Below are 19623 nucleotides of genomic sequence, written 5' to 3'. Positions count from 1 at the left end.
TACCGGCCGGGGTTAAACCACAACAGCGCACATTTGGAGAGAGCACACCACACTAGTGATGGAGCATAAGTGGAATTCAGGATTTGTGATTCCTAGCTCTACTTGTTGTTTGCTCAGTGACCTTGGATAATTGTTTAATATTTCGTGGTATGGCTTCCTCACTGGTAGAATAAGACAGGAACACCTCCCTCCCTTGGGTGTTCTGAGATGTAATTAATTGCCTGAGCAGTAAGAGGGAAGTGATGTATATCTGCTGAGCAGAAGACCCACTAGAAACCAGACATTTAACTTTAAAAAGAGAACACTGAAAATTAGAATGATTTTCTTAGGATAATTCAATTTGTGCTGTCTTTCTAGCAAACTTCCAAACTTCTCCTTCCATGGAAAGATGGGTGGAAACAACGTACAAAGCAATGGTTGGAAAATTTGCCCTACACAAGCTACTGACTGAAGTTCAACTAACAGTGAAAAGCTGGGATTTCACCCCATAAATCCACATGGAAAAGACAGTTGTACTTTTCTTGTGTCATAACTAGACATATATGTATTATTTTAGACACAAATTCAGTAACAGTTTTTGTCTCGTTTTTCTTTTAATGAGAGTATCTGCTTATTTTTTCACTTTCTGCTCTATTTTTGCTTATCTGCAAAGCCTGCAACACACACAGGATTTTCTGACTTTATATCCATGCATTTTATAATTTTGTGAGAAGAAAAGCTGAAATGGCTATCTTTCAAATCACAAATGGTACCTTTCTAATTGAAATGCGGAATCCTGTCAGAAGACAATGTTTTCAAACACAGGCTCAAAACCACTATGCTTATTTATGCCATGCTAAGTACCGCTTATTTTACAAAATCTACTGCATATGCAATATATATGGCTTAAAACCTAAAAATGCTTGGAAAACCTTGTGGTTTAATAGTCTACTTTCTGAACTTAGCTGTAACTGTTTTAAAAGACTACCGTCCCTATGCTTGACAGTACCTTCTCTTCAGGAGGGCTAACAAATTAGACCGCATGAGTACTCCAAATCTACTTCAGTATTGTGAGCTGCCCTGGCTTACACTGATAGTGGAGAAGCGCATAAATCCTCCAGCTGACCAGCCCTGGAGCAGAGGAGGAGTGCTCGTGCACTCCACTCTGCCAGCTCTCCCTGCAGGTTAAGTAATGTCAGCAAGAGAAGCAGTAAAGACTACTGGAGAAAATAATTTCTTACAAGGCTTCAGCCACTTCTGCAGTGAACATCTGCCTCAGACAGGAAAGGAGCAGCATCAGAGTGCACAGGTAACTAGCTTGGGAAACTGCAACACAGGGAGGAGACAGGCTATTATCAGTGTTGCTGTGAGGTGGGTGTGCAAGTGACAGTGTGGAGGGAGTTTTATTTCTCTCTAATTTTCAGTTAAAATTATTTTTCCATTACTTAATGGCAATACAACATGAAACATGCAGTGGTATACTGTGTCTGGAATTACACAGACAGTCACTACTACATGCACATCAGTATTGCAGGACTTTTGTCTTAGATTCTCCAACTCTGTGGTTCCCACAGTGAAAGGCAGTGAAATTACAATTTGAAATACTACATAGGAAAGTTTTGCATGATTTACTTATTCTTACTGTGTCATAGGAAATGATTTATAATTCAGTGGTAATAGAGGAGGCACAAGTCACTATAAATTAAAAGTACTCTCTTCTCTCATGCTACATGTGGATTTTTTTCAATGTTGTAGCATAATAGCTGAAGTACAAAAAATTTAGGATATACAGTCAGTTAAAAGAATGTGACAGGTTTAAATATGGAACTTTCTGAAGAATTATAGCCTAATTAAAACACTGATTTGACAAAACAGAAATAACTTTAGCATCATCCCCACAGTAGCCGTCATAGCCGAATTCAAAATGTGCTCCTTTTCCTGCAGACTTTCAAAATCATGCTCTTATGAAAATCATAAATCTCTTCTGAGGGAATAAATAGTATTTTGGAGACAGCTAAGGTGCTTCTTCCAGTAAAAGAATTGATAAAAATCAAGCAGATGCTTTTGACAGTTCATTCTGTCCCACAGAGTAGGAATTGGATCTCTGACACCCTAATAAGTATAGGAATGGCTGAAATAGAAGATTAAAGGAGGAAAATTTATTTGGTATATCTTCTCTCCATATGTAGTAGAAGTCTTCAACAACTCCTGTTTCTGATGGAAGAAAAATAAAGCAGAGTAGAGGAAGACTCAGGAGCACTTCTGAGTTCCCAGGGCTGGGTGTACACCTGCCTCGCGTTCAGGGAGAGACCAGATGCCTCTATCAGTGCAAAATAAAGGCAATCATGCAGGCCCATAGCATGCTCCAGCATCGTTTGGGAGAGAACCATGGCACATGCAGGAAAGTCATTAGCCTGGACAGCTGGAGAGGCATCAGGACTCAGGAGCTCTACTAGTATTAGCACACAATGCATACAAGTAGGAATGATCTGCAGAGTGAAACAGCTGATGCTGTGGACCTCATGTTCATACTAAACGGCTTTTAGAGAATTTTTCTAGTTTAGCCTCTGAACTTAATTCTCACAAACGGATGGGACTGCATCTTTGGTTTAGTTTCAAACTAAAAGTCATGTACTTGGAGCCCACTCAGTGATGTGAGAGGAAGAGTGATAGATGGAGACAACTGGGAGATCTGCTTCAACAGAGCACTCCTGGTGCTATGCCAGTGCAGAAGCACCCAGCACGTGCTAACCTGCCTGCCCAGTGCTCTGTTGAGGCACAGCAGAAAAACCTCCACCACATTGGCACAGTCTGTGTCCTGTTACCTCTGAGATGCCTAATCAATACTAAGATGCTTCAAGACCTAGAAACCAAAGGAAGTTTTCTTTGGTATGTTGCCAGTGATATTTTCTATCAGATACCAAATGTATATACTCAGATGATATAAATGAATGATCAGTGCACATTATTAAGACTTTATTAATCAGTGTTAGTAAAGATCTTACCTGTAATCACAAGCTATGGGAAGTCAAACACTGTAATGAGGAGGATCAGACCACTGTCTCTTACATCTGTGTAACAGTCACTACCTTATTTGGTTGCTTACATTTGAAGACCTAAATGGGACTAGGCTAGAAAATAATAAGGTAAGGAACCTTTAGCACCCTGAGCTTAATGAATATTAGGACTAATGATCTGCAATACTAAAGTTATTAAAAATAAGGAGGAAGGAAACTGAACAAACCTCTTATATCTTTACCTGCAGAGCAATTGCTAAGAAGTGCTCTTTCAAAATTTATAAACACTTTTCTGTATACATTGCAGCATGGCTTCATCTAGCTTTGTCACTGACACAGGTAAATCAATACAGGGTTTATTTCAAACTAGGATGGTAGTTACTCAAGTTTCTGCATGAAATGAGCATCCTTATGTCTCATAACAAACTATGAGAATTTTTCTCCTAAGGTAACAACTCTTAATCAACCTATTTATCAGAATTCCTGAAGTTTGAACCCTCCACAAACTCTTTCCTGTCCAAGTTTCATCATTACATAGTTATTTTTACTTTACCTGTTTAGCAGAAGCTATCATTGGTATTCTAAAAAAAATATATATATATAAAAATACTAGATAAGATGCACTTCAGGACAAACACAAACTCCAAATATAAACAAGATAATAAAACACTACTGGAACATTGCTATACATTTTTAGTTGTTAGCCCTATAAAGCCCTATAAAGAATTTGTTTATAAAGTGCTGTCTGTGTAGGGCATTACTTCGTAAATTAATTGTCATCACAACTGCAAAGCTCTCATATTGAGTGACTGGTGGGAAATTATTTGTGAAATAGTCAGTTAAATCATTGTAGCAACATTTTACAACTTATATGATGTCTTACATTAAAAGGAATTATACCAAACAGTTATACTCTCCAATTTTAATTAAAGATGAAATTATCCTAAAACCAAATACCAGTTGTTTACAAGTGAGCACTTAATGCTAAACTGGAGTAGAATATGCACTACAGAATGTGGCAATTATTGCAATGTGTGCATTTGAAAATTTTTGGTGAAGATAAAAACATACTGAAATAATGTCTCCTTGACACAATGGCTGCGCATGCAGTAAACAGTCTTGTGAGCTCTTCCTGAAGAGCAGCAGGAATGTGAGTGGAGCTCACTTATGTATTACCTATTTGTACAGGCGACAAGGTACAGATTAAGCTTCCTAACTCTTGCCTAAGGCTTTTGACATATGGTGTTATTCTAATTTAATTGTGGTGGTTTAGGAGGTTATAGATTTTAACCCTCTCCTTTCACCCTTTGCCTAAGGTTTCTGCTTTTTTGATAGTAGCAACAGAAGTCCATGTCTACTGTCCTCTCAGATACTGCAGTTCATGACCTGGCATAAAAACACAGATGGCCACCATTTTCAGGTAATATCCAAGGCAGTACGTACACCAGGCTGTGAGCTATACCATGTGACAGCAGGCACACTCTTTACTTTCCTCCATCCTCGCTATGGCAGTTTCAGCCTTTGGAAGCAGAGGCAGGAGCCTCTTCAAACTTCTGCTGCAGAAAGTGGCAGAGTTCATCTGCTAGAGTCCGAAGCCTTTGGAAGAACTCAGACAGAAATATCTGATAAAGAAAACCTTGAGTGCTCTGACCAGTGCAAGGGAAGAAAAGAATTCAGATGGAACAACTCCGAGGCAGGTCAGATACAATTAATATAGCTTATAAGGTACTGGATGTGCCTTGCTAGCACGTCATATCATCTCTTTTATCTTTCTAAAGTGGCCCAACACAGCACAACACTTGTATCAAAATTCCTGGTTCCTCTAAAAAACAGGAAAAAGGAGAAAGAAATGGGGACGTGAATAGTTTACAAAAGGCTTTTCCTTTACAGTGCTCCTGTCCAGTGAAGGTGCTTTTTGGACTTGGGCGTGACATCACATATAGGCAGGAATGGTTCTTAGTTACACAATTTTTAGTTGCACATTTTATCCTAATCAATTTATAAGACAAATCATTAAATTAATGTTTTCACTAGATACCTTCTCAGATGACAACAGTGCCAGAAGGGAAACCACAAAATTATTAAAGTATAAGGACAGCAATGGATATAAACGTTTTGTTCATAAATTAATCCAATTTCATGCTTTCCGTTTTAAAACGGAAGCATTACCATCAAGTTAAAATGACACTATTTAGACTCCTAAATATAAATTCATATCTGAAGATATCAAGACCTTCAGTGGTATAAGTATCATAAATGTTTACAGAGTGTGATTATAGGTCAGGATGCTTTACATTTTTGAAAATTGTACAGTACTTTAAGTGACTGGCCTTTTAAAGTGCCTGCTAAAGGTACGTCCATATCACTCACATGAGGAAGCCCGTAAGGCCTACTTCCACCAAGAAGATTTTCAGGCATATGTCCTGAATTTATGTTTCTCAGCCCACAGCAGTGATCTTCAAATTTCTCTAGCATAGCTGCATAATTCTGATCCTATAAAAATTTTGTAGGAATCTCATAATTCCTTAGTAGAATATTTCCAGGTGCCCAGAGGTTGCTGCAGGGAATGCTTTGAAGTCTCTCTACTTTGATCCTTCTGAGAGACAGGGTGGCCAGCGTATCAAATCACAATAGTTAGACACAAAATTGTCTAGCTGCATGAGAGGGTTCTGTGCTATGAATTTTTATTCATGGGACACCTCAGTCATGGGAAATAGCGTGGGGTTTACATATAGCCTTCTAAGCTGTTTTGCTATTGTCTTGGTAAGTTCCTTGGTTGGATTTGGAGGGGTTTGAAATCTCAGGAACCTTCACATCAGAAACTGAACACTGAGTCAAGGCAACTAACTCAAATTGTAGATTTTACAATGGCAAATAGTGTGTAAGAATTCATCTTGCCCAGCCTCAGATAAGCAACTTAGGCCACTTTTTTAGTATGCCATCTAACCAAAAGAAAGATGAACTTCCTGAGAATGACATGGTATTCACGTGGGCTCTGCTCTGAAACACCCCTGTCATTTTTGCAAATCTACCATGAACAACCCACAAATGCATAAATCTTAAGAACTTCTGAGGAAACAGTGCCCCCGGTCAGGCTTCTCCACAAGCTCTTTTAAAAGGAGCATAGAAGCGCCCACGAGACAAAAACCACAAGCTACTTCTCAGGAGCCCAGACAGAAAGAAAGGTCAGAGCAGGCAGCTCAGGTAGGAGTACTGTGGTGCTGTAAGAATACTTCACAAACTAGACACAGCTCTGTATTATACTTAAAAAATAATTTGTAATTACAAAATAGTATAGTTATTGGGTCGAATCTACTTCATGAAAAAGAATAAAAGAAAACCTTCCTGGGATTGAGAACTTTCCTCTCTAAAGATAAATTGGAAGCAAGAGGATGCACAGGAGAAAATACAGAAATGCCAAGCTAGTCTTTTTTTGATAATTCTGATACCGTTATTGGAAGGGGTAAGGGTAAAAAGACAAGTTGTTACACAAAACGTCTAAGAGACAACAACAAGAAGACACCAGTTCTATGTTCATGTATCATTTGTGTGTGGTTTTATTCAGAGTTTGGGAGATTTCCGATTACTGATGTGTACCAGAAAGAATTGTAAAGGAGGAATATAACCTTGCTGTGGAAGGTAAAACAAGGTGTGAAACTGAACTGTGCTGAAAGAAAGACTTGATTTCTGCAGGATGGTGAAAAATGAAGGGACAGCTGATTTTATACAGTGGGATCAATTCAGAAGACTCACAAAGAATTGCAAAACATTCTTAAAAAGCAAAGAACTAGGAAGAGTTCTCTGTGAACAGAGAATTAGGATAAAAGCTACATGAGGATGAGAAGGGGTGGCACCAGACTGCTTGTTGGCTAGGTGGGAGGCACTGAAAAAGTCAGATATAGAGAGAATATCAGTATATGTACCAAGAATTCAGAAAGCGAGGAAGTCAAGCATATGTTCTATATCTCTGTATATTCAGATTACCTCCTCAGATAAATGGTGGTGATTTTGGGATGATGGAAGTTCACGCACAGGCTTCCAGAGCAATGCACCAGCAAATTCAATGCTACGGTAAGTGAACCAACAGGAGCACAAACACTCACATATAAATGCATCTGATTACAAAAAGTAGAAAAATTGTAATTTGGAATATTACTCCATTTTAAAGTTTATTCCATTTTATCAGTAAAACTGCTCCAGACCTTTGTATTCAAAAACCAGCTCAGAAAACAGCAAAAAAGCCAGTCCACAGTTATCAACCATGTATTTTAAGACACGGTCTAGCAAAGCAAACCCAGGCATTTTGAGTTTGTTTCAGCTGCTGAATGGGGGGGGGGGGGGGGGGGGGAAGTAGCTTCATGCAGAGCATATATTAAGTCATGATCCCAATCTTTGAACACTTTGGAAGCTTTAGCTAATTAGTCCACTCAAAACCCCTGCTGGGAAAACAAGTAATATTTTTCTGGTTTTACAAATGAGGGATTGGAGGAAGAGTGACATTACTTTAAATGTCTTACCCAAACACATGGAGATTCAGTGTGGGGGAGTCTAGTTAAAAGTTAAGCAGCGGGTAATTCTTACTGCTGAGCCCAAGACTATGCTTTTCTGCATCACCCAAACCCTTAGCACTGCGTTTGGGAAGATAGGTGGAGAGGGGATCTGTAGAGGGGAGGAAAGGCCTTTCACTGCAGGTATTAAGAAAGCCTGTACAAAAAGGAAACTAAACAACAGGTAACTGAACCACACATTTGTATGGATAAATTATTATTATTATTACTTGTTTAGCGCTGAAAATGTGCTCAGCTGCAAATTGTATTATCCAGATGTATTGTGAGTACTGATTACACAAAACAATATTTCTGATTATGCAATGCAATAATTTTGACATCTCAGTAATGTCTCATGATTTCTGTACAAAGGAAACTGCAACTTTGTATTACATTTGCTTCACAGCTGCATGAATAAAATTATTTCTTTCAAGCAGCAATCCTTATATAACCTCTTACTGTAACTTTTACCTGCAGCATCATTTCAAACAGCTCTTACTTTCTCAATGCTTTGGAAGTCACAATGTAAACTTATGATACTTTATTAGTAGTAGTAAATCAAGCATGACACCTCTGCTGAATATACTAAAGTCAGTCACTAATCTGACAATAGTCAGCTTCGCTCCGCTATTTCAGTGAAAACTTCAGAGTGAGATTTGCTGTGCCATCTGATGGTACAATGTACCGAAAAAATATTGATAGGAAAAGATGGACCAGATCCTAGTTATTGAAACCCATTACTACTATCAAACAACAGACCTAGAAAACAGGCTATACACACTGGAGCAACACTTTCTTTTCCTCTCATGCCCTCGGTTCCCATGAAGTGGAACTATTCCGGCTCTGACACAGCTTCAGTGGGGAGGTGCAAAGACTACAGCACTCCCTCTACTCGTAGTGACTGGTGTGGCATGAGGTACTCCTTCGTCTCGCTGCGGTGGGGGTTCCCACGGTGGTACAGCACCCTCTCCTTCCACTTTGATTAAGCCTGTATTTCAAAATCTCACAAAACTTGCTGGTTGAAGTGATGCATATGGCAGTAGCAGATGCATACTATTGTTGGCACATCAAGCAGACTGAAACGTAAGACTGTGAAATACATTCAGGCACTAATCAGAAACTTCAGTGTTGCTGTTAAACTGATTTGTGACTGTGATTAATTGGCTTTGTAATTTTGATCAAAATTGATCTGTCAAATTTTCTGGCCCAACTTCAGTAAGTCAAACCTCTCCCTAAAGTTAGACAAATCCATTTTGTTTGGTCTTTGTAAAAGCAGAGAAAGAAAGAAAAGTATATGGAAGTAATTTCTGCATTTTCAGTGACAGATTTTTTCTTATGATTTCACGCTATTCCTGAAGAAAGAATAGACCTTACCATAGCTGTCATAAGCCTCTTCGCTTGTTCCGTGACCATAGTCATAATATTCAGGCACACTGTAACAGATTCAGATAGCCATGTCACTATTGTCATAGGTAACCAACTCCAAACAAAAACAGAACACAGAAAATGAAATGTATTTTAACATTTTTACATGATATCATAGTCCAGCTAGTCTCAGGGACAGTGAGAATTTTAAAAATATGAAGGAAAATATTTCAGTGACAATAACAGCTATTATACAGCACATCAAATTTTTTATCTACTGAGCATAAAACAGATTTGGTCCTAAATATGTAAACCTAGGAGATCTTGACAAACACTGACAGAAATTCTATTTGCAAAAATAAGGTCTGAAATAAGACCATTCACTTTATTATTCACTACTGTTAAACTGCCAAAAGAGGTGTTAATCTCATTTATCTGTAAATCCAAACATTTATGTGGTATCAAACTCAACATAGTTTATTTTCCCCAGAGCTGAGTGTATTTTATTGTGCGGAACCTGTTAAGTACTTATCTTTACTAAAAACACTGAGAGGTTTTCAGCTTTGCTTCTGAAGAAGAAAGAATGTTTCTGCTGCTTGTAGAGAGGAACCTGATTCTCCACAGCCCTCTTCCTTATGCAGTTATTGCACACCCACAGAAAGTTTTAATATAGTAATCAATAAAACATATATTGAAAGTAGTAAGGGTCAAGGAGTAGAAAGTCAGACTTAAGAGTCTCAAACCCACTTTTTCACTGTTTTCTGTTAATTAACAAAAATTATGTATGGTCATATTAACATGTAATCAAAAGATTTCAGATCATAGTTACATCCTGATAATCAGCAATCCCCAGCTATCACCTGGAGTGGACAGCCAGAAAATTTGACCTTTAAGACATAGAATCATAGAATCATTTAGGCTAGAAAAGACCTTTGAGATCATCAAGTCCAACCATTAACCCAGGACTGCCAAGTCCATCACTAAACTATGTCACTAAGCACAACATCTATATGTTTATTAACCCGGGACTGCCAAGTCCATCACTAAACTATGTCACTAAGCACAGCCTCTGTATGTTTTTTAAACACCGCCAGGAATGGTGATCCCACCACATCCCTGGGCAGCCAGTTCCAATGCTTGACTAACCTTTCAGTGAAGAAATTTTTCCCAATATCCAGTCCAAACCTCCCCTCATGTAACTTGAGCTCATTTCCTCTTGCTCTGCTACTAGTTATCTGGGAGAAGAGACCAAGCCCCACCTGCCTACAGCCTCCTTTCAGGCAGCTGTAGAGAGCAATAAAGTCCAGACCCATCCCACCCAGAGCCGCCTCCTCTCTAAACTAAATAATCCCAGTTCCCTCAGCTGTTTCTCATTAGACTTGTGCTCCCGACCCTTCACCAGCTTTGTTATCCTAAATAATGAAATGGAAATTGAACTATTCACACTTTTGCTTGACTGCTTTTATTATTTACAGTTTGCATTGTGGTTTTGGTACCTGGTACCAAATTCAAGATCAGACTACTGCTGTTATCAGGTACCAGGTAGACATAACAAGAATCAGTCTCTGCCCAGAAAAAACCTACAAACCCCATGAATTCTACTATATTGCATTTCTTCCATCTGCAGTGAACCAAACAGAAAATGTAACACTTTCCGTGCTGTTAATTTTTTGTTGTTGTCACTTTGGCTTCTTTTTCCTTGCATGCTGTGTGAGACAGACTCTTGCAAACTGAACAGAAGCAGTTCAATATTGCGTCATTTATAACATTATATAACAGGCTATTTTCCATATTGAATTATTGTTTTAAAAACATTAGTTTACACTTAAAAGGGAAGCTCAGTTGACAGTGGAGTGTAAGTAAAAATACTTCAAAAATGCAATAGAGATAAGCAAGCAATCTGTAACAACTATTTTCTTAAACTAATTTTGACTTCTTAGTTCACAAACTATCTGTAATCAGATTTTTTTTCATTTCTTGAGCTTAATAGCTATCTGTAACTATTTTTGGAATAAGTTCTGAGAACATGCGCTGTACCTCACTTGAGAGCACTGATTGTGTGTATTCTGATCACTGATATTCAAACTGTTTTGATTTGGGACATGTCATCCCCTGACTGGCTAGGCACCGCTCTCATAGTCAGTTTTCAGCTACAAATATCTGTAGGACTTTTTTGAAATGAAAATGCAACTATAAATGTTGTGCATTAATTTAGTAATTTAGCCAGAAGTCATTCATGTGAGTGGATAGGACACCGATGTCAATATCTCAGACAAACAAAATTAATTTGCTAAAGCAGCTGCAGAAAGTCGACATAGGAGTGACATGAATGAAAATGAAGTTAATACTTCTAAAGCTTTTTCCCAACGCCAGCCAAGCTCTACAGGAGATAATCACTGCAGAGCATTGCCTTCCAGGATAATGGGAGGCATCCAGTTGCTTGAAAATAAATTATCTAAATATATACAACCTCCTATTGAAGTGGTGTAAGAAACAAACAAGAAGAATCTTTTATTTGTTGAACATACTAAGCATTCTGTACTATTTTGCCATGATTCTAGTAGCCAGCTAAATAAAATTACAGGATTATGTAAGACGAAGTAGAGCACAGGCAGCATCTGGGTTAAATCATGCGTCTAGTTATATCTACAGAGCTCATGGTTTAGACCTAAAATTGCACGAAATGTTCAGAACAGGCAGATGACATACCACCACCACCTGGGAGACCACTGTATGCAAAGTCTCATGTAATACAATTTTTGCCTACTGTCTCCTTTTCTGGGTAGAGTGTTGGGCTAGTGAGGGGAGTTACAGGAGAAGGGACCCCAGAACTCTCATCTTCTGTCAGCAGGTAAGATGCTAATATTTCTTCCTGATCCATTTTACAAAACAAAGCGACTGCATCCAAAGGTCAGCTTTAAAAAGAGTGCATTTGGGACCCAGTCCAAAGGCCAACAAGTTATCAACAGCAGTCCTGCTTTCAGTGGTCACTGAGTAGGGCCTTGAGCTATTACCCTCGAGATGACATCCAGCAAAATGCAAGACTTGCAAGAGCACATAAAAATTCATTGCTACATTATTGTTATTGTAAGTTTTTATTAGAGAAATATACACAATCATACAGACAATGAGGATGTGAGATAAAAATCCTGTACAGTGAACATTCTGAGCTGAAATACATTATAAACAGAATACAAAGTTCATACTCAGACCATTAAAATAAGAAACAATCTGTATTGCAACTGTAGAAAGGAAGTGATTTTTTATATACTGCATATTTGATGTCTGCGAGCACAATACTTAACACATTTCTGAAAACATATAATTTATAGCACAATACATGATTGTGATCTAAGTTCTCCAACTTCATTTCCCTGAATAATACACATTTTCGTAGATTTGAGCCAAAATGGTACTTCAAATTCTTTTCCAACTCATATTAGAAAGCTTTTTGAACAATACCTAAATGAAGAAAATTTCTTAGTATGAAATACCTGACTTAAACTCATGTTTTGTGAGCCAGACTGCTTATCCATTCGTCTGATTTATCTTGAACTTTTCTGAATATTCACAGGAATCCACTATATGCGTTTATTTGTAAATATTTTCCTCTGGTTTTTAGGAAAGTGAACAATGAACGATGTTTATTAAAAATGGAGGCTAGAATATGGCTTTGCATACATGGAGTTCTTCTTTTTTCAATTATTGAACTACAAAGAGATGTAGTTCTTTTGCATTGTGCCCAGCTGTGGAAGGAAACAGTAAGCAAATGCATTCAGCACAAATAAAACTTGTTTATATAATTTTAAAGTTCTCAGACTGTTCCTGCAAAATATGGTGATCACAAGCTTCAGAAACCTCAGGCTCTCTTGGCAGTGCTAATTGAAACAAGACACCGTTACCTGTCATTAGCATTCATTACTTTCAAGCAACATGAAGTGTAATTTCCTTAAGTACATGCACCCTCCTGAAAGCAGGATGCAATACATTTTACAAAGCAGATACGATTAACTCATTACCAACTTCTCAGCTTTTACTCCTGATTTTTCAAAGCATTGCGCTATACTTCAGCACCAGACTTCTGAAACACAGAGGTCTCGATGGGCCGTAACTTAGACTTTAGTCACCTTCTACATGTACCACTTAGTGGACGAATACATGGGAGGTGCCTTCTAACCTGAATTATCTGGTGTTCCTGTGATATGACAAAGGCTCAAACACAGAGACTCTCTTATCTAAACAGCAAGCTTAAAAGCCAACAGAGGCTTTTAAACCTCTTTTTAACTGGGACTTTTTCAAACTGACTTTAGCTAAGCAAAACTGAATTCCAGTTTGACTGTGTCACCACCCTTGGGAAACCACACAGCCTGTTATCCAAAAGGCTGTAGAGAAGGATGTTTTAAGGTGGTTTAAGCAGAGAGCCACAAACAGATGAGTTAAGATTGAAGCCACAAACCCCTGACTCTTGGGTAAACAAGCCACCTGGGCGAAGGGTGATGTTCACCACCCAGAGATCAATGGAGTTAGGTATAGGATATTGTGATGTTAATAATAGCCTTTGACAAATCTTTTCCTGCACCTGCAGGAAGCTGCTGGCAAGAGACCCCAGGTCAACAACATTACCATCTGGTTGCTCTTTCAGCTTCTGTAAGGTAAGGCAGCAGAACATTACAAGAACTGAAGAAGCGGAGCACTTCTTGTTCCCTCATGTGGTTGGTTATGTGTGGTGGTTTTTATTTTTTTTTTTGTCTATCTTCCTTTTTCTCCTTTTACTCTTTACTTTTACTTGCTGAGGGATGCATCTAACTTTTTACTCTCTAATTGTGGCGCACAAGATGTGTTTGCAGAAATACAATGGGCCCACTAAAGCCGAAGCTGAAAGTTACGGGAAAGGGTTCATCTGCTTTAAACACTGGTAAGAGTGAATCCATGTGTGAAGTGTGTTCTGTAGTATAACCTGAAAGATCCTGCAAAACCAAAAGCCTTTGATTAAGACCTATTGAGCTAGATTTAACAGATATTTTTTTCTGTGAAGTCATTATTATATCATTATTATATGATTTTTCTTTCTTAATGGTTGTGCTTTTTAACTGGGAGAGTATATTCTAGAATATTATATGAATCTTTTAGTAGGAAATGTTTGGGAAAGAGCTAGTCAATTTAGAAAAGAGGCTTTTGATAAACCTTGGAGTTGTAACAGCCATTAGGTAATACTCAGGCTTTTTTTGTGAAATACTTGAATTGGTCCAAATTGGAGATTCAGCTGATGCCAGTGAAGTTCCACAGTTCATATTAAAAAATTCCATGTTAGCCTTCTAAGCAGTAAAAATAATTCTTGAGAGACTTATCTCTTTGTGTTGTGGCACTCAGCAATGTGAGAGTAAACCGATATTGTGTTTTAGGATCAGCACTTTGAATAGGGATTCCTGGCCTTTGGTCAGCTTGCAATCAGCATCTATATTTTAGATAGATACATATAAATGAAACTTTATCACTCCTTATAGATATATCCCGGGCCGGGTTAGCCTCAGACAACAGATTTCTGAGGCAAGCTAACACCCAGGACAATTCAAAAAGACCCCTAGGATGGGATTCAATATTGTAGACAACTCCTATTCTTTTCCCTTCCTACCATGGATACTTTGAGGTCTGGGTCTCCTATCTCTTGTTATCTCCCTCTTTGTATCATTTCTGCTGAATAATCCTTGGAGTTTAGCATTGTCAACATCGATAATTGTTAGCATAGCACCTATGCTAACAGGATCCTAACGCTACTGCAGTTGTTTTATGTAAGACTGCATTTGTAATGCTTCCCTTCAACACACGGGAGGAAGCCAGCAGCATTTAACACATAGTTGGCCATGAAAGAAAAGCTATTTACACAAAGCAGTATGCTTCTGCTTGGAAGACAGGTGAGCAAGATTTGCATTCACATGTATTGCAACATATGCAATTTCTATAAAATAGTATTTCATAACATTTCATAGTGGAAACGTGTGGATAAAGAAATAATCCTCCTAGGAATCTGAAACTTACTGGAACATCTCTATTTAACAGAGCATTATATTTATAGAAAAGATGAGAAATCTGTTGAATAAAGGAACTTTTTGTAGGATTCAGCCTTAAATCACAAATATAGTCCTTTACTAAATAGATCTTTAGAACTAATGAAATAATATGGTAAATATTTTCATGGATAGTCTCCCTTTTTCTGAAAGCTTGAGTTTGATTTTGTCTAGTATTTTTCACAGAGAGGAATGTCTCCATTACAATACTCCCTGGATTTATTTAGAAGCTTACAACATGACTGAAGTTAAACTGTATCTCATCATTCTCTAGAATTTTCCTGTGTTTGATTTCATGCTACTGCAAATCTGTATTAAAAACATATAAGAAATAACGAAGCCAGTAGAGTTATGCAAGCATAGGAGTGGAGAGCCATCATAATTACAAGATGACATTGGGTTCTGAGCTTTTTGCAAAATCTGAAATAGAAACTAATTAGCTATTTTTATTTGCTACAGCCACAGACACATGGGGATTTCTATTGAAATATTCTCCGTTCAGCTGTACTTTTCTCATAGACACCGAAGGATGACTGAGTAGTTCAGAATGTAATATGAAATGTCTGCAGACACAGTATTTGCGAAGGGAATGATGCAGAATTTTAGGAATCCTACCCAGTTTTAGAGGAAAAACTTTTCTTTACTTCAGAGTAATGCAGTTTGATTCCATTTTGCTCATTGAATCAAATAAATAAGAAGTGGCATTTGAAAACAGTTTTTGATGATGAATGCCCTAAGTGGATTGCTGTGAAGATACATAAAATGTCATATTCTAGGCTTCCTGGCTTGATTGATTTCAACAGGTTGGAAATAAAATATAGGGAAATCTTTATTTATGAACAGGTGGATATAAGACAAAGCCAAAATGAAATATGACAGTAATGAAAAGTATAAATACAATGCATACTGGTTAAAAAGTAAGAGTGCATAGTAGAGGAAATAATAATGAATAAAGAACCAGTGTAACCACTCTACCTAATGCAGCTTGGATTGTATTTATGTGTCTACGTAATTACTATATAGTAATATTTTTTTGACACTGAAAGAGAATAGAGTAAACCTCTGATTATATCACCAAAAGATTTAACCATGTGATAATCCTCTAAATAAATTAATGATTATTCACAGTCCTGTCTAGCCATGCTTTTTAAACTAAGGACAAAATTGTTTCATTCAACTATGGACAGCTCTCTCCACAACTAGTTTGCGAGAATGTTTTACAAAGAAAGTTGTCAAAAACAGTAGGACAGGATTACATAAAGATATCTGATCGTTGCTTTTAATATTTACTAGACTTGTTTCTAAATTCAAGGAAGATTGCTGACCTCTCTCAGTGTTCTCCTTCTGAATGCATCAGAACATAGGAATCTGAGAAATGCCATTTACTAAAGCTCCTCAGCAAGTCATCAGGAAAGAGAATATGTGAATATGATTGTGAGTTTCTCAAGGGCAACTCTAAATCTTTGTCTCAAGACTGTTCAGAAATATTTGCTCCCGAGTTCTTTGGTATTCATTTAAACAGCCAAAGATCCCTGACCATATCTGCTGTGTTTTGCTTGGAAATCTCTCCACAGTATTATAGTTGGGGATTCAGTTGGAGGGAAGGTAGATATCTGGACGCCTCGGGGAATGCTGAACTACATTACAAATGGTAAGTACAAACACACCAGAGACATTGGCAAGAGACAGGAACTTATAGAAGCCTGCTGGGATTGTTCACTCTCCCCAAATGTCTATCAGCAGGTAAGCAATGTGGTAGATGTCATTTGAAGACTGAATCCAGAAACGGGGATCAGAACTTATCTGCTGTACAACAGCCATTTGTTTCTGGCTGTGGCTTTCTCAAATGATTGTTATAATTTGATTTTGAGAAGTTTTAAAATATAGCTTTCCTTCAAAAATGTATCAAAAAAAGATTCTGCACAAAATGGAATACGAGAGTCATTTCTGTCATACATGTAGAATTTTTTTCAGGAATTTTGACTCAAAGATATTTGAAGAATACATAAACTTTTCAGTTGTACAGCTCTAGCACAGTAAAGTGTTGATTGGCTACTTGGATTTCTAATTTTTTCAATGATGCTAATGAATTAATGCTGTTACATCACTTACAAGGACAAAGGTGGCCTCTAAACTGGGTGGCTCCAAGACAGCTATCGCATCAATTAAAGCTACGAGCAATCTGAATCCTGCTGCTATCTGCCCATAAGATCCACAGCAGAAGGTTTTTAGCAGCTCAGTTTTGCAGAATCATGGCAGACTTACGCTTTTCACAACTACAGATGTCAGTGAGAAGACTGACTAAACAAGTCCTGTTGCAGTTTGCCCTATTGTATGTACCCTGTCAGAAGAAGTCTATGTCAATATTTGAAACTAAAAGGAGCACCTCAGAGTTTACACTTTACGTGAGTTATCCATGATATTAATTTCCTTTGTAATAGCAAATTAATAAAACTCTTCACTCTCTTGATACTTTTGCATCTAAGATTTTTTTCCCTAATGATTTTTTCCCCTTTTCCGCATAAGTAAGGAGACAGTCAGAAACAAAGTTCATCCAGTGCTGCATTGTACTTCATTACGAGATGTATTATAGTCTTCAGTTTGTGTACATTTATGTATCTAGAGAAAATGTAACCTGTGAAAAATTAAGATCTGATATCTTTATTATGAGATCATCCTGAAGGAACGGACTAGAATTATTTGCTGTCATCCAACACAACACGAAAAACATATGAAAGTAGCTTGCTCTATTAAAAATACATTTACTTTTTTAGTGCTTGAAACATCACATTTAATTTAATTGTTCCTAAAAGGATTTCTATCAGTCGTAAAAACCCCACAAATCAAAATGGAGTTTGAAAATGGGATTAGCAGCCCACACTGTAGAAAAAGGGGTTGTAAACAAGCTGTATGGTAGATAGCATGAATTTAATAGAAACACGAATAAGAAGGAAAAAAAGTTCCTTTTCAAAGTCAGTAACTTGTCATATTCCACCACTAAGATGGAATATATGCTTTTGAAATTTTCAGTGGTTCTGAGTCATAAGAACATGATTCAGAACTGCAGAGCCTATTACAGGCTGAACTGATAGGTATTGCTATGAACATGTAGTTAAAGGGATGCTACTACATTGACATGGTCACAGAAACTATCTGGCATAGAAGAAAAGTGGACATAGGCAGCATATATGCCCTGAAACTTGTTTTTGTCGTTATACTTTTGTTATTAGCATTGAGAAAGATATGTCATGAGAAGACCTGTGTCACTGCAGGGTGGCATCTGTAACTGTAATATTTTGCACTATCTTAATTAAACTCTTATCACTGAAATATTTATTCTTCTTGTCAGTATGTTATGGGGTTTCTGATATTTGCAATCTATTTCCAGCCTATGATGGGAGTCACAGACTCTTCTTTCTTTAGTAAGCACCTTTTCAGCAACTCATTTTTCAGCTGAACTATGTTTTTTTTAAAAAAGCCAGACAGAACTAATGACAGAAGAACAAGCCAACTAATCAGCCCTGGAAGCCATAGCCAGTATACCAACTACCTGTTCACAAAAACCAGAACTGATTGATGTGACAGTGCTAATGCCAGGCACTGTGGAACAGGGAAATTATACCAAACCCAAATTTTAAGTTTCAGTGGACATTCATTTACTTCCTTTGCTTTTCCCTGTTAGGCACCATTGTTTACACTACATATGGTTGCCTAAGTGGATTAAATAGAACATACCCTTCCTAGTTCATCCCATCACCAGCCAGTCTGTCCCGTATTTCCTTAGTATCTCTTTTGGCTGTGAGACGTGGTACCTTTTAAATGAAACTGCTGGTGCTGGCAGAGACAAAGGTCAGTGGAGATGACTATAGCTATGGTAGCAGAGCTGAAGATGGCTCTGCTGGCCATCATGGTTCTCTGCTGATTCATCCGTAACTGATCCACTTCTGCAAAATTATTCTGTTGGTCTTGGCTGAGAGGTTTGGACACACTTTGGATGTGGTACAGTCTGGTCTCCTACCAACCTCTGGGTAACCAAAGAGGCAGATGTTGTAGATCCTCTCATAAAACTTCGCATCCTTTTCTCCTGGTGACCTAGTGTTCTCAGCTCATGAATCCTGAACAGTGGTGGTGGTTCAACAGACTTAAAAGTTCCTGCTAAGAAAATAAAAAAAGTGTATTATACTTTGAAAACTAACAGGATTCTCCTACATCTTCTGTGTTACAACTGAATAGGAAATTGATAATTCTACCATTTTGGAGCTTTGTTTTATGAACTTGCTTGTTGCCCTGTGAAAATCATATTTATTTATTCAAATTGGTTTCTGAGTGGGAATGGAAAGGAAGAAGGTTTGCCACTGCATGTTCCAACACGGCTTGAAGGTAAGAAGCCATTGAGAACATCAGCATGTTTGAAGGGCTAAGAATCATCAAAAAGTGGACAAGCAGTATACCTATACAGGCCTGCACAGGAACAACACCTACCTTAGCAATGGAAATTGGGCAGCATTTGATAGAATGGCTCACAGGTGAGCGTTGAGTCTAGGTAAGCACCTCTGCAGTGATAGTAATTTTGTTTATTGCCAGAATTCTATTAGGCAACCAGAATATACTTACAAGTTTTTAAGTACCAAGTGTAAGGGGAGTGGAAAA

The 19623-nt window shown here is 37.8% G+C and overlaps 1 protein-coding gene across 6 annotated transcripts in view; it reads right to left on the bottom strand.

The window, feature by feature from the left end:
* Window positions 1-19623, bottom strand: part of KHDRBS2 (KH RNA binding domain containing, signal transduction associated 2) — a 393063-nt gene that overhangs the window by 43454 nt on the left and 329986 nt on the right. For all 6 annotated transcript variants that reach the window (XR_008822730.1, XR_008822731.1, XR_008822733.1 and 3 more), the window contains exon 8: window positions 8918-8976. Coding sequence is in view for 1 of the 6 variants with exons in the window: in XM_056344567.1 (XP_056200542.1) it covers window positions 8918-8976 (59 nt within the window). In the remaining 5 variants the exon portion in view is untranslated. The remainder of the gene's footprint in view (window positions 1-8917; window positions 8977-19623) is intronic.

Source organism: Falco biarmicus, chromosome 6, assembly GCF_023638135.1.
Source record: "Falco biarmicus isolate bFalBia1 chromosome 6, bFalBia1.pri, whole genome shotgun sequence".
NCBI classification, from domain to species: Eukaryota; Metazoa; Chordata; class Aves; order Falconiformes; family Falconidae; genus Falco; species Falco biarmicus.
The sequence above is the reverse complement of the archived record's forward strand: the minus strand, read 5'-3'. Positions and strand labels throughout refer to the sequence as shown.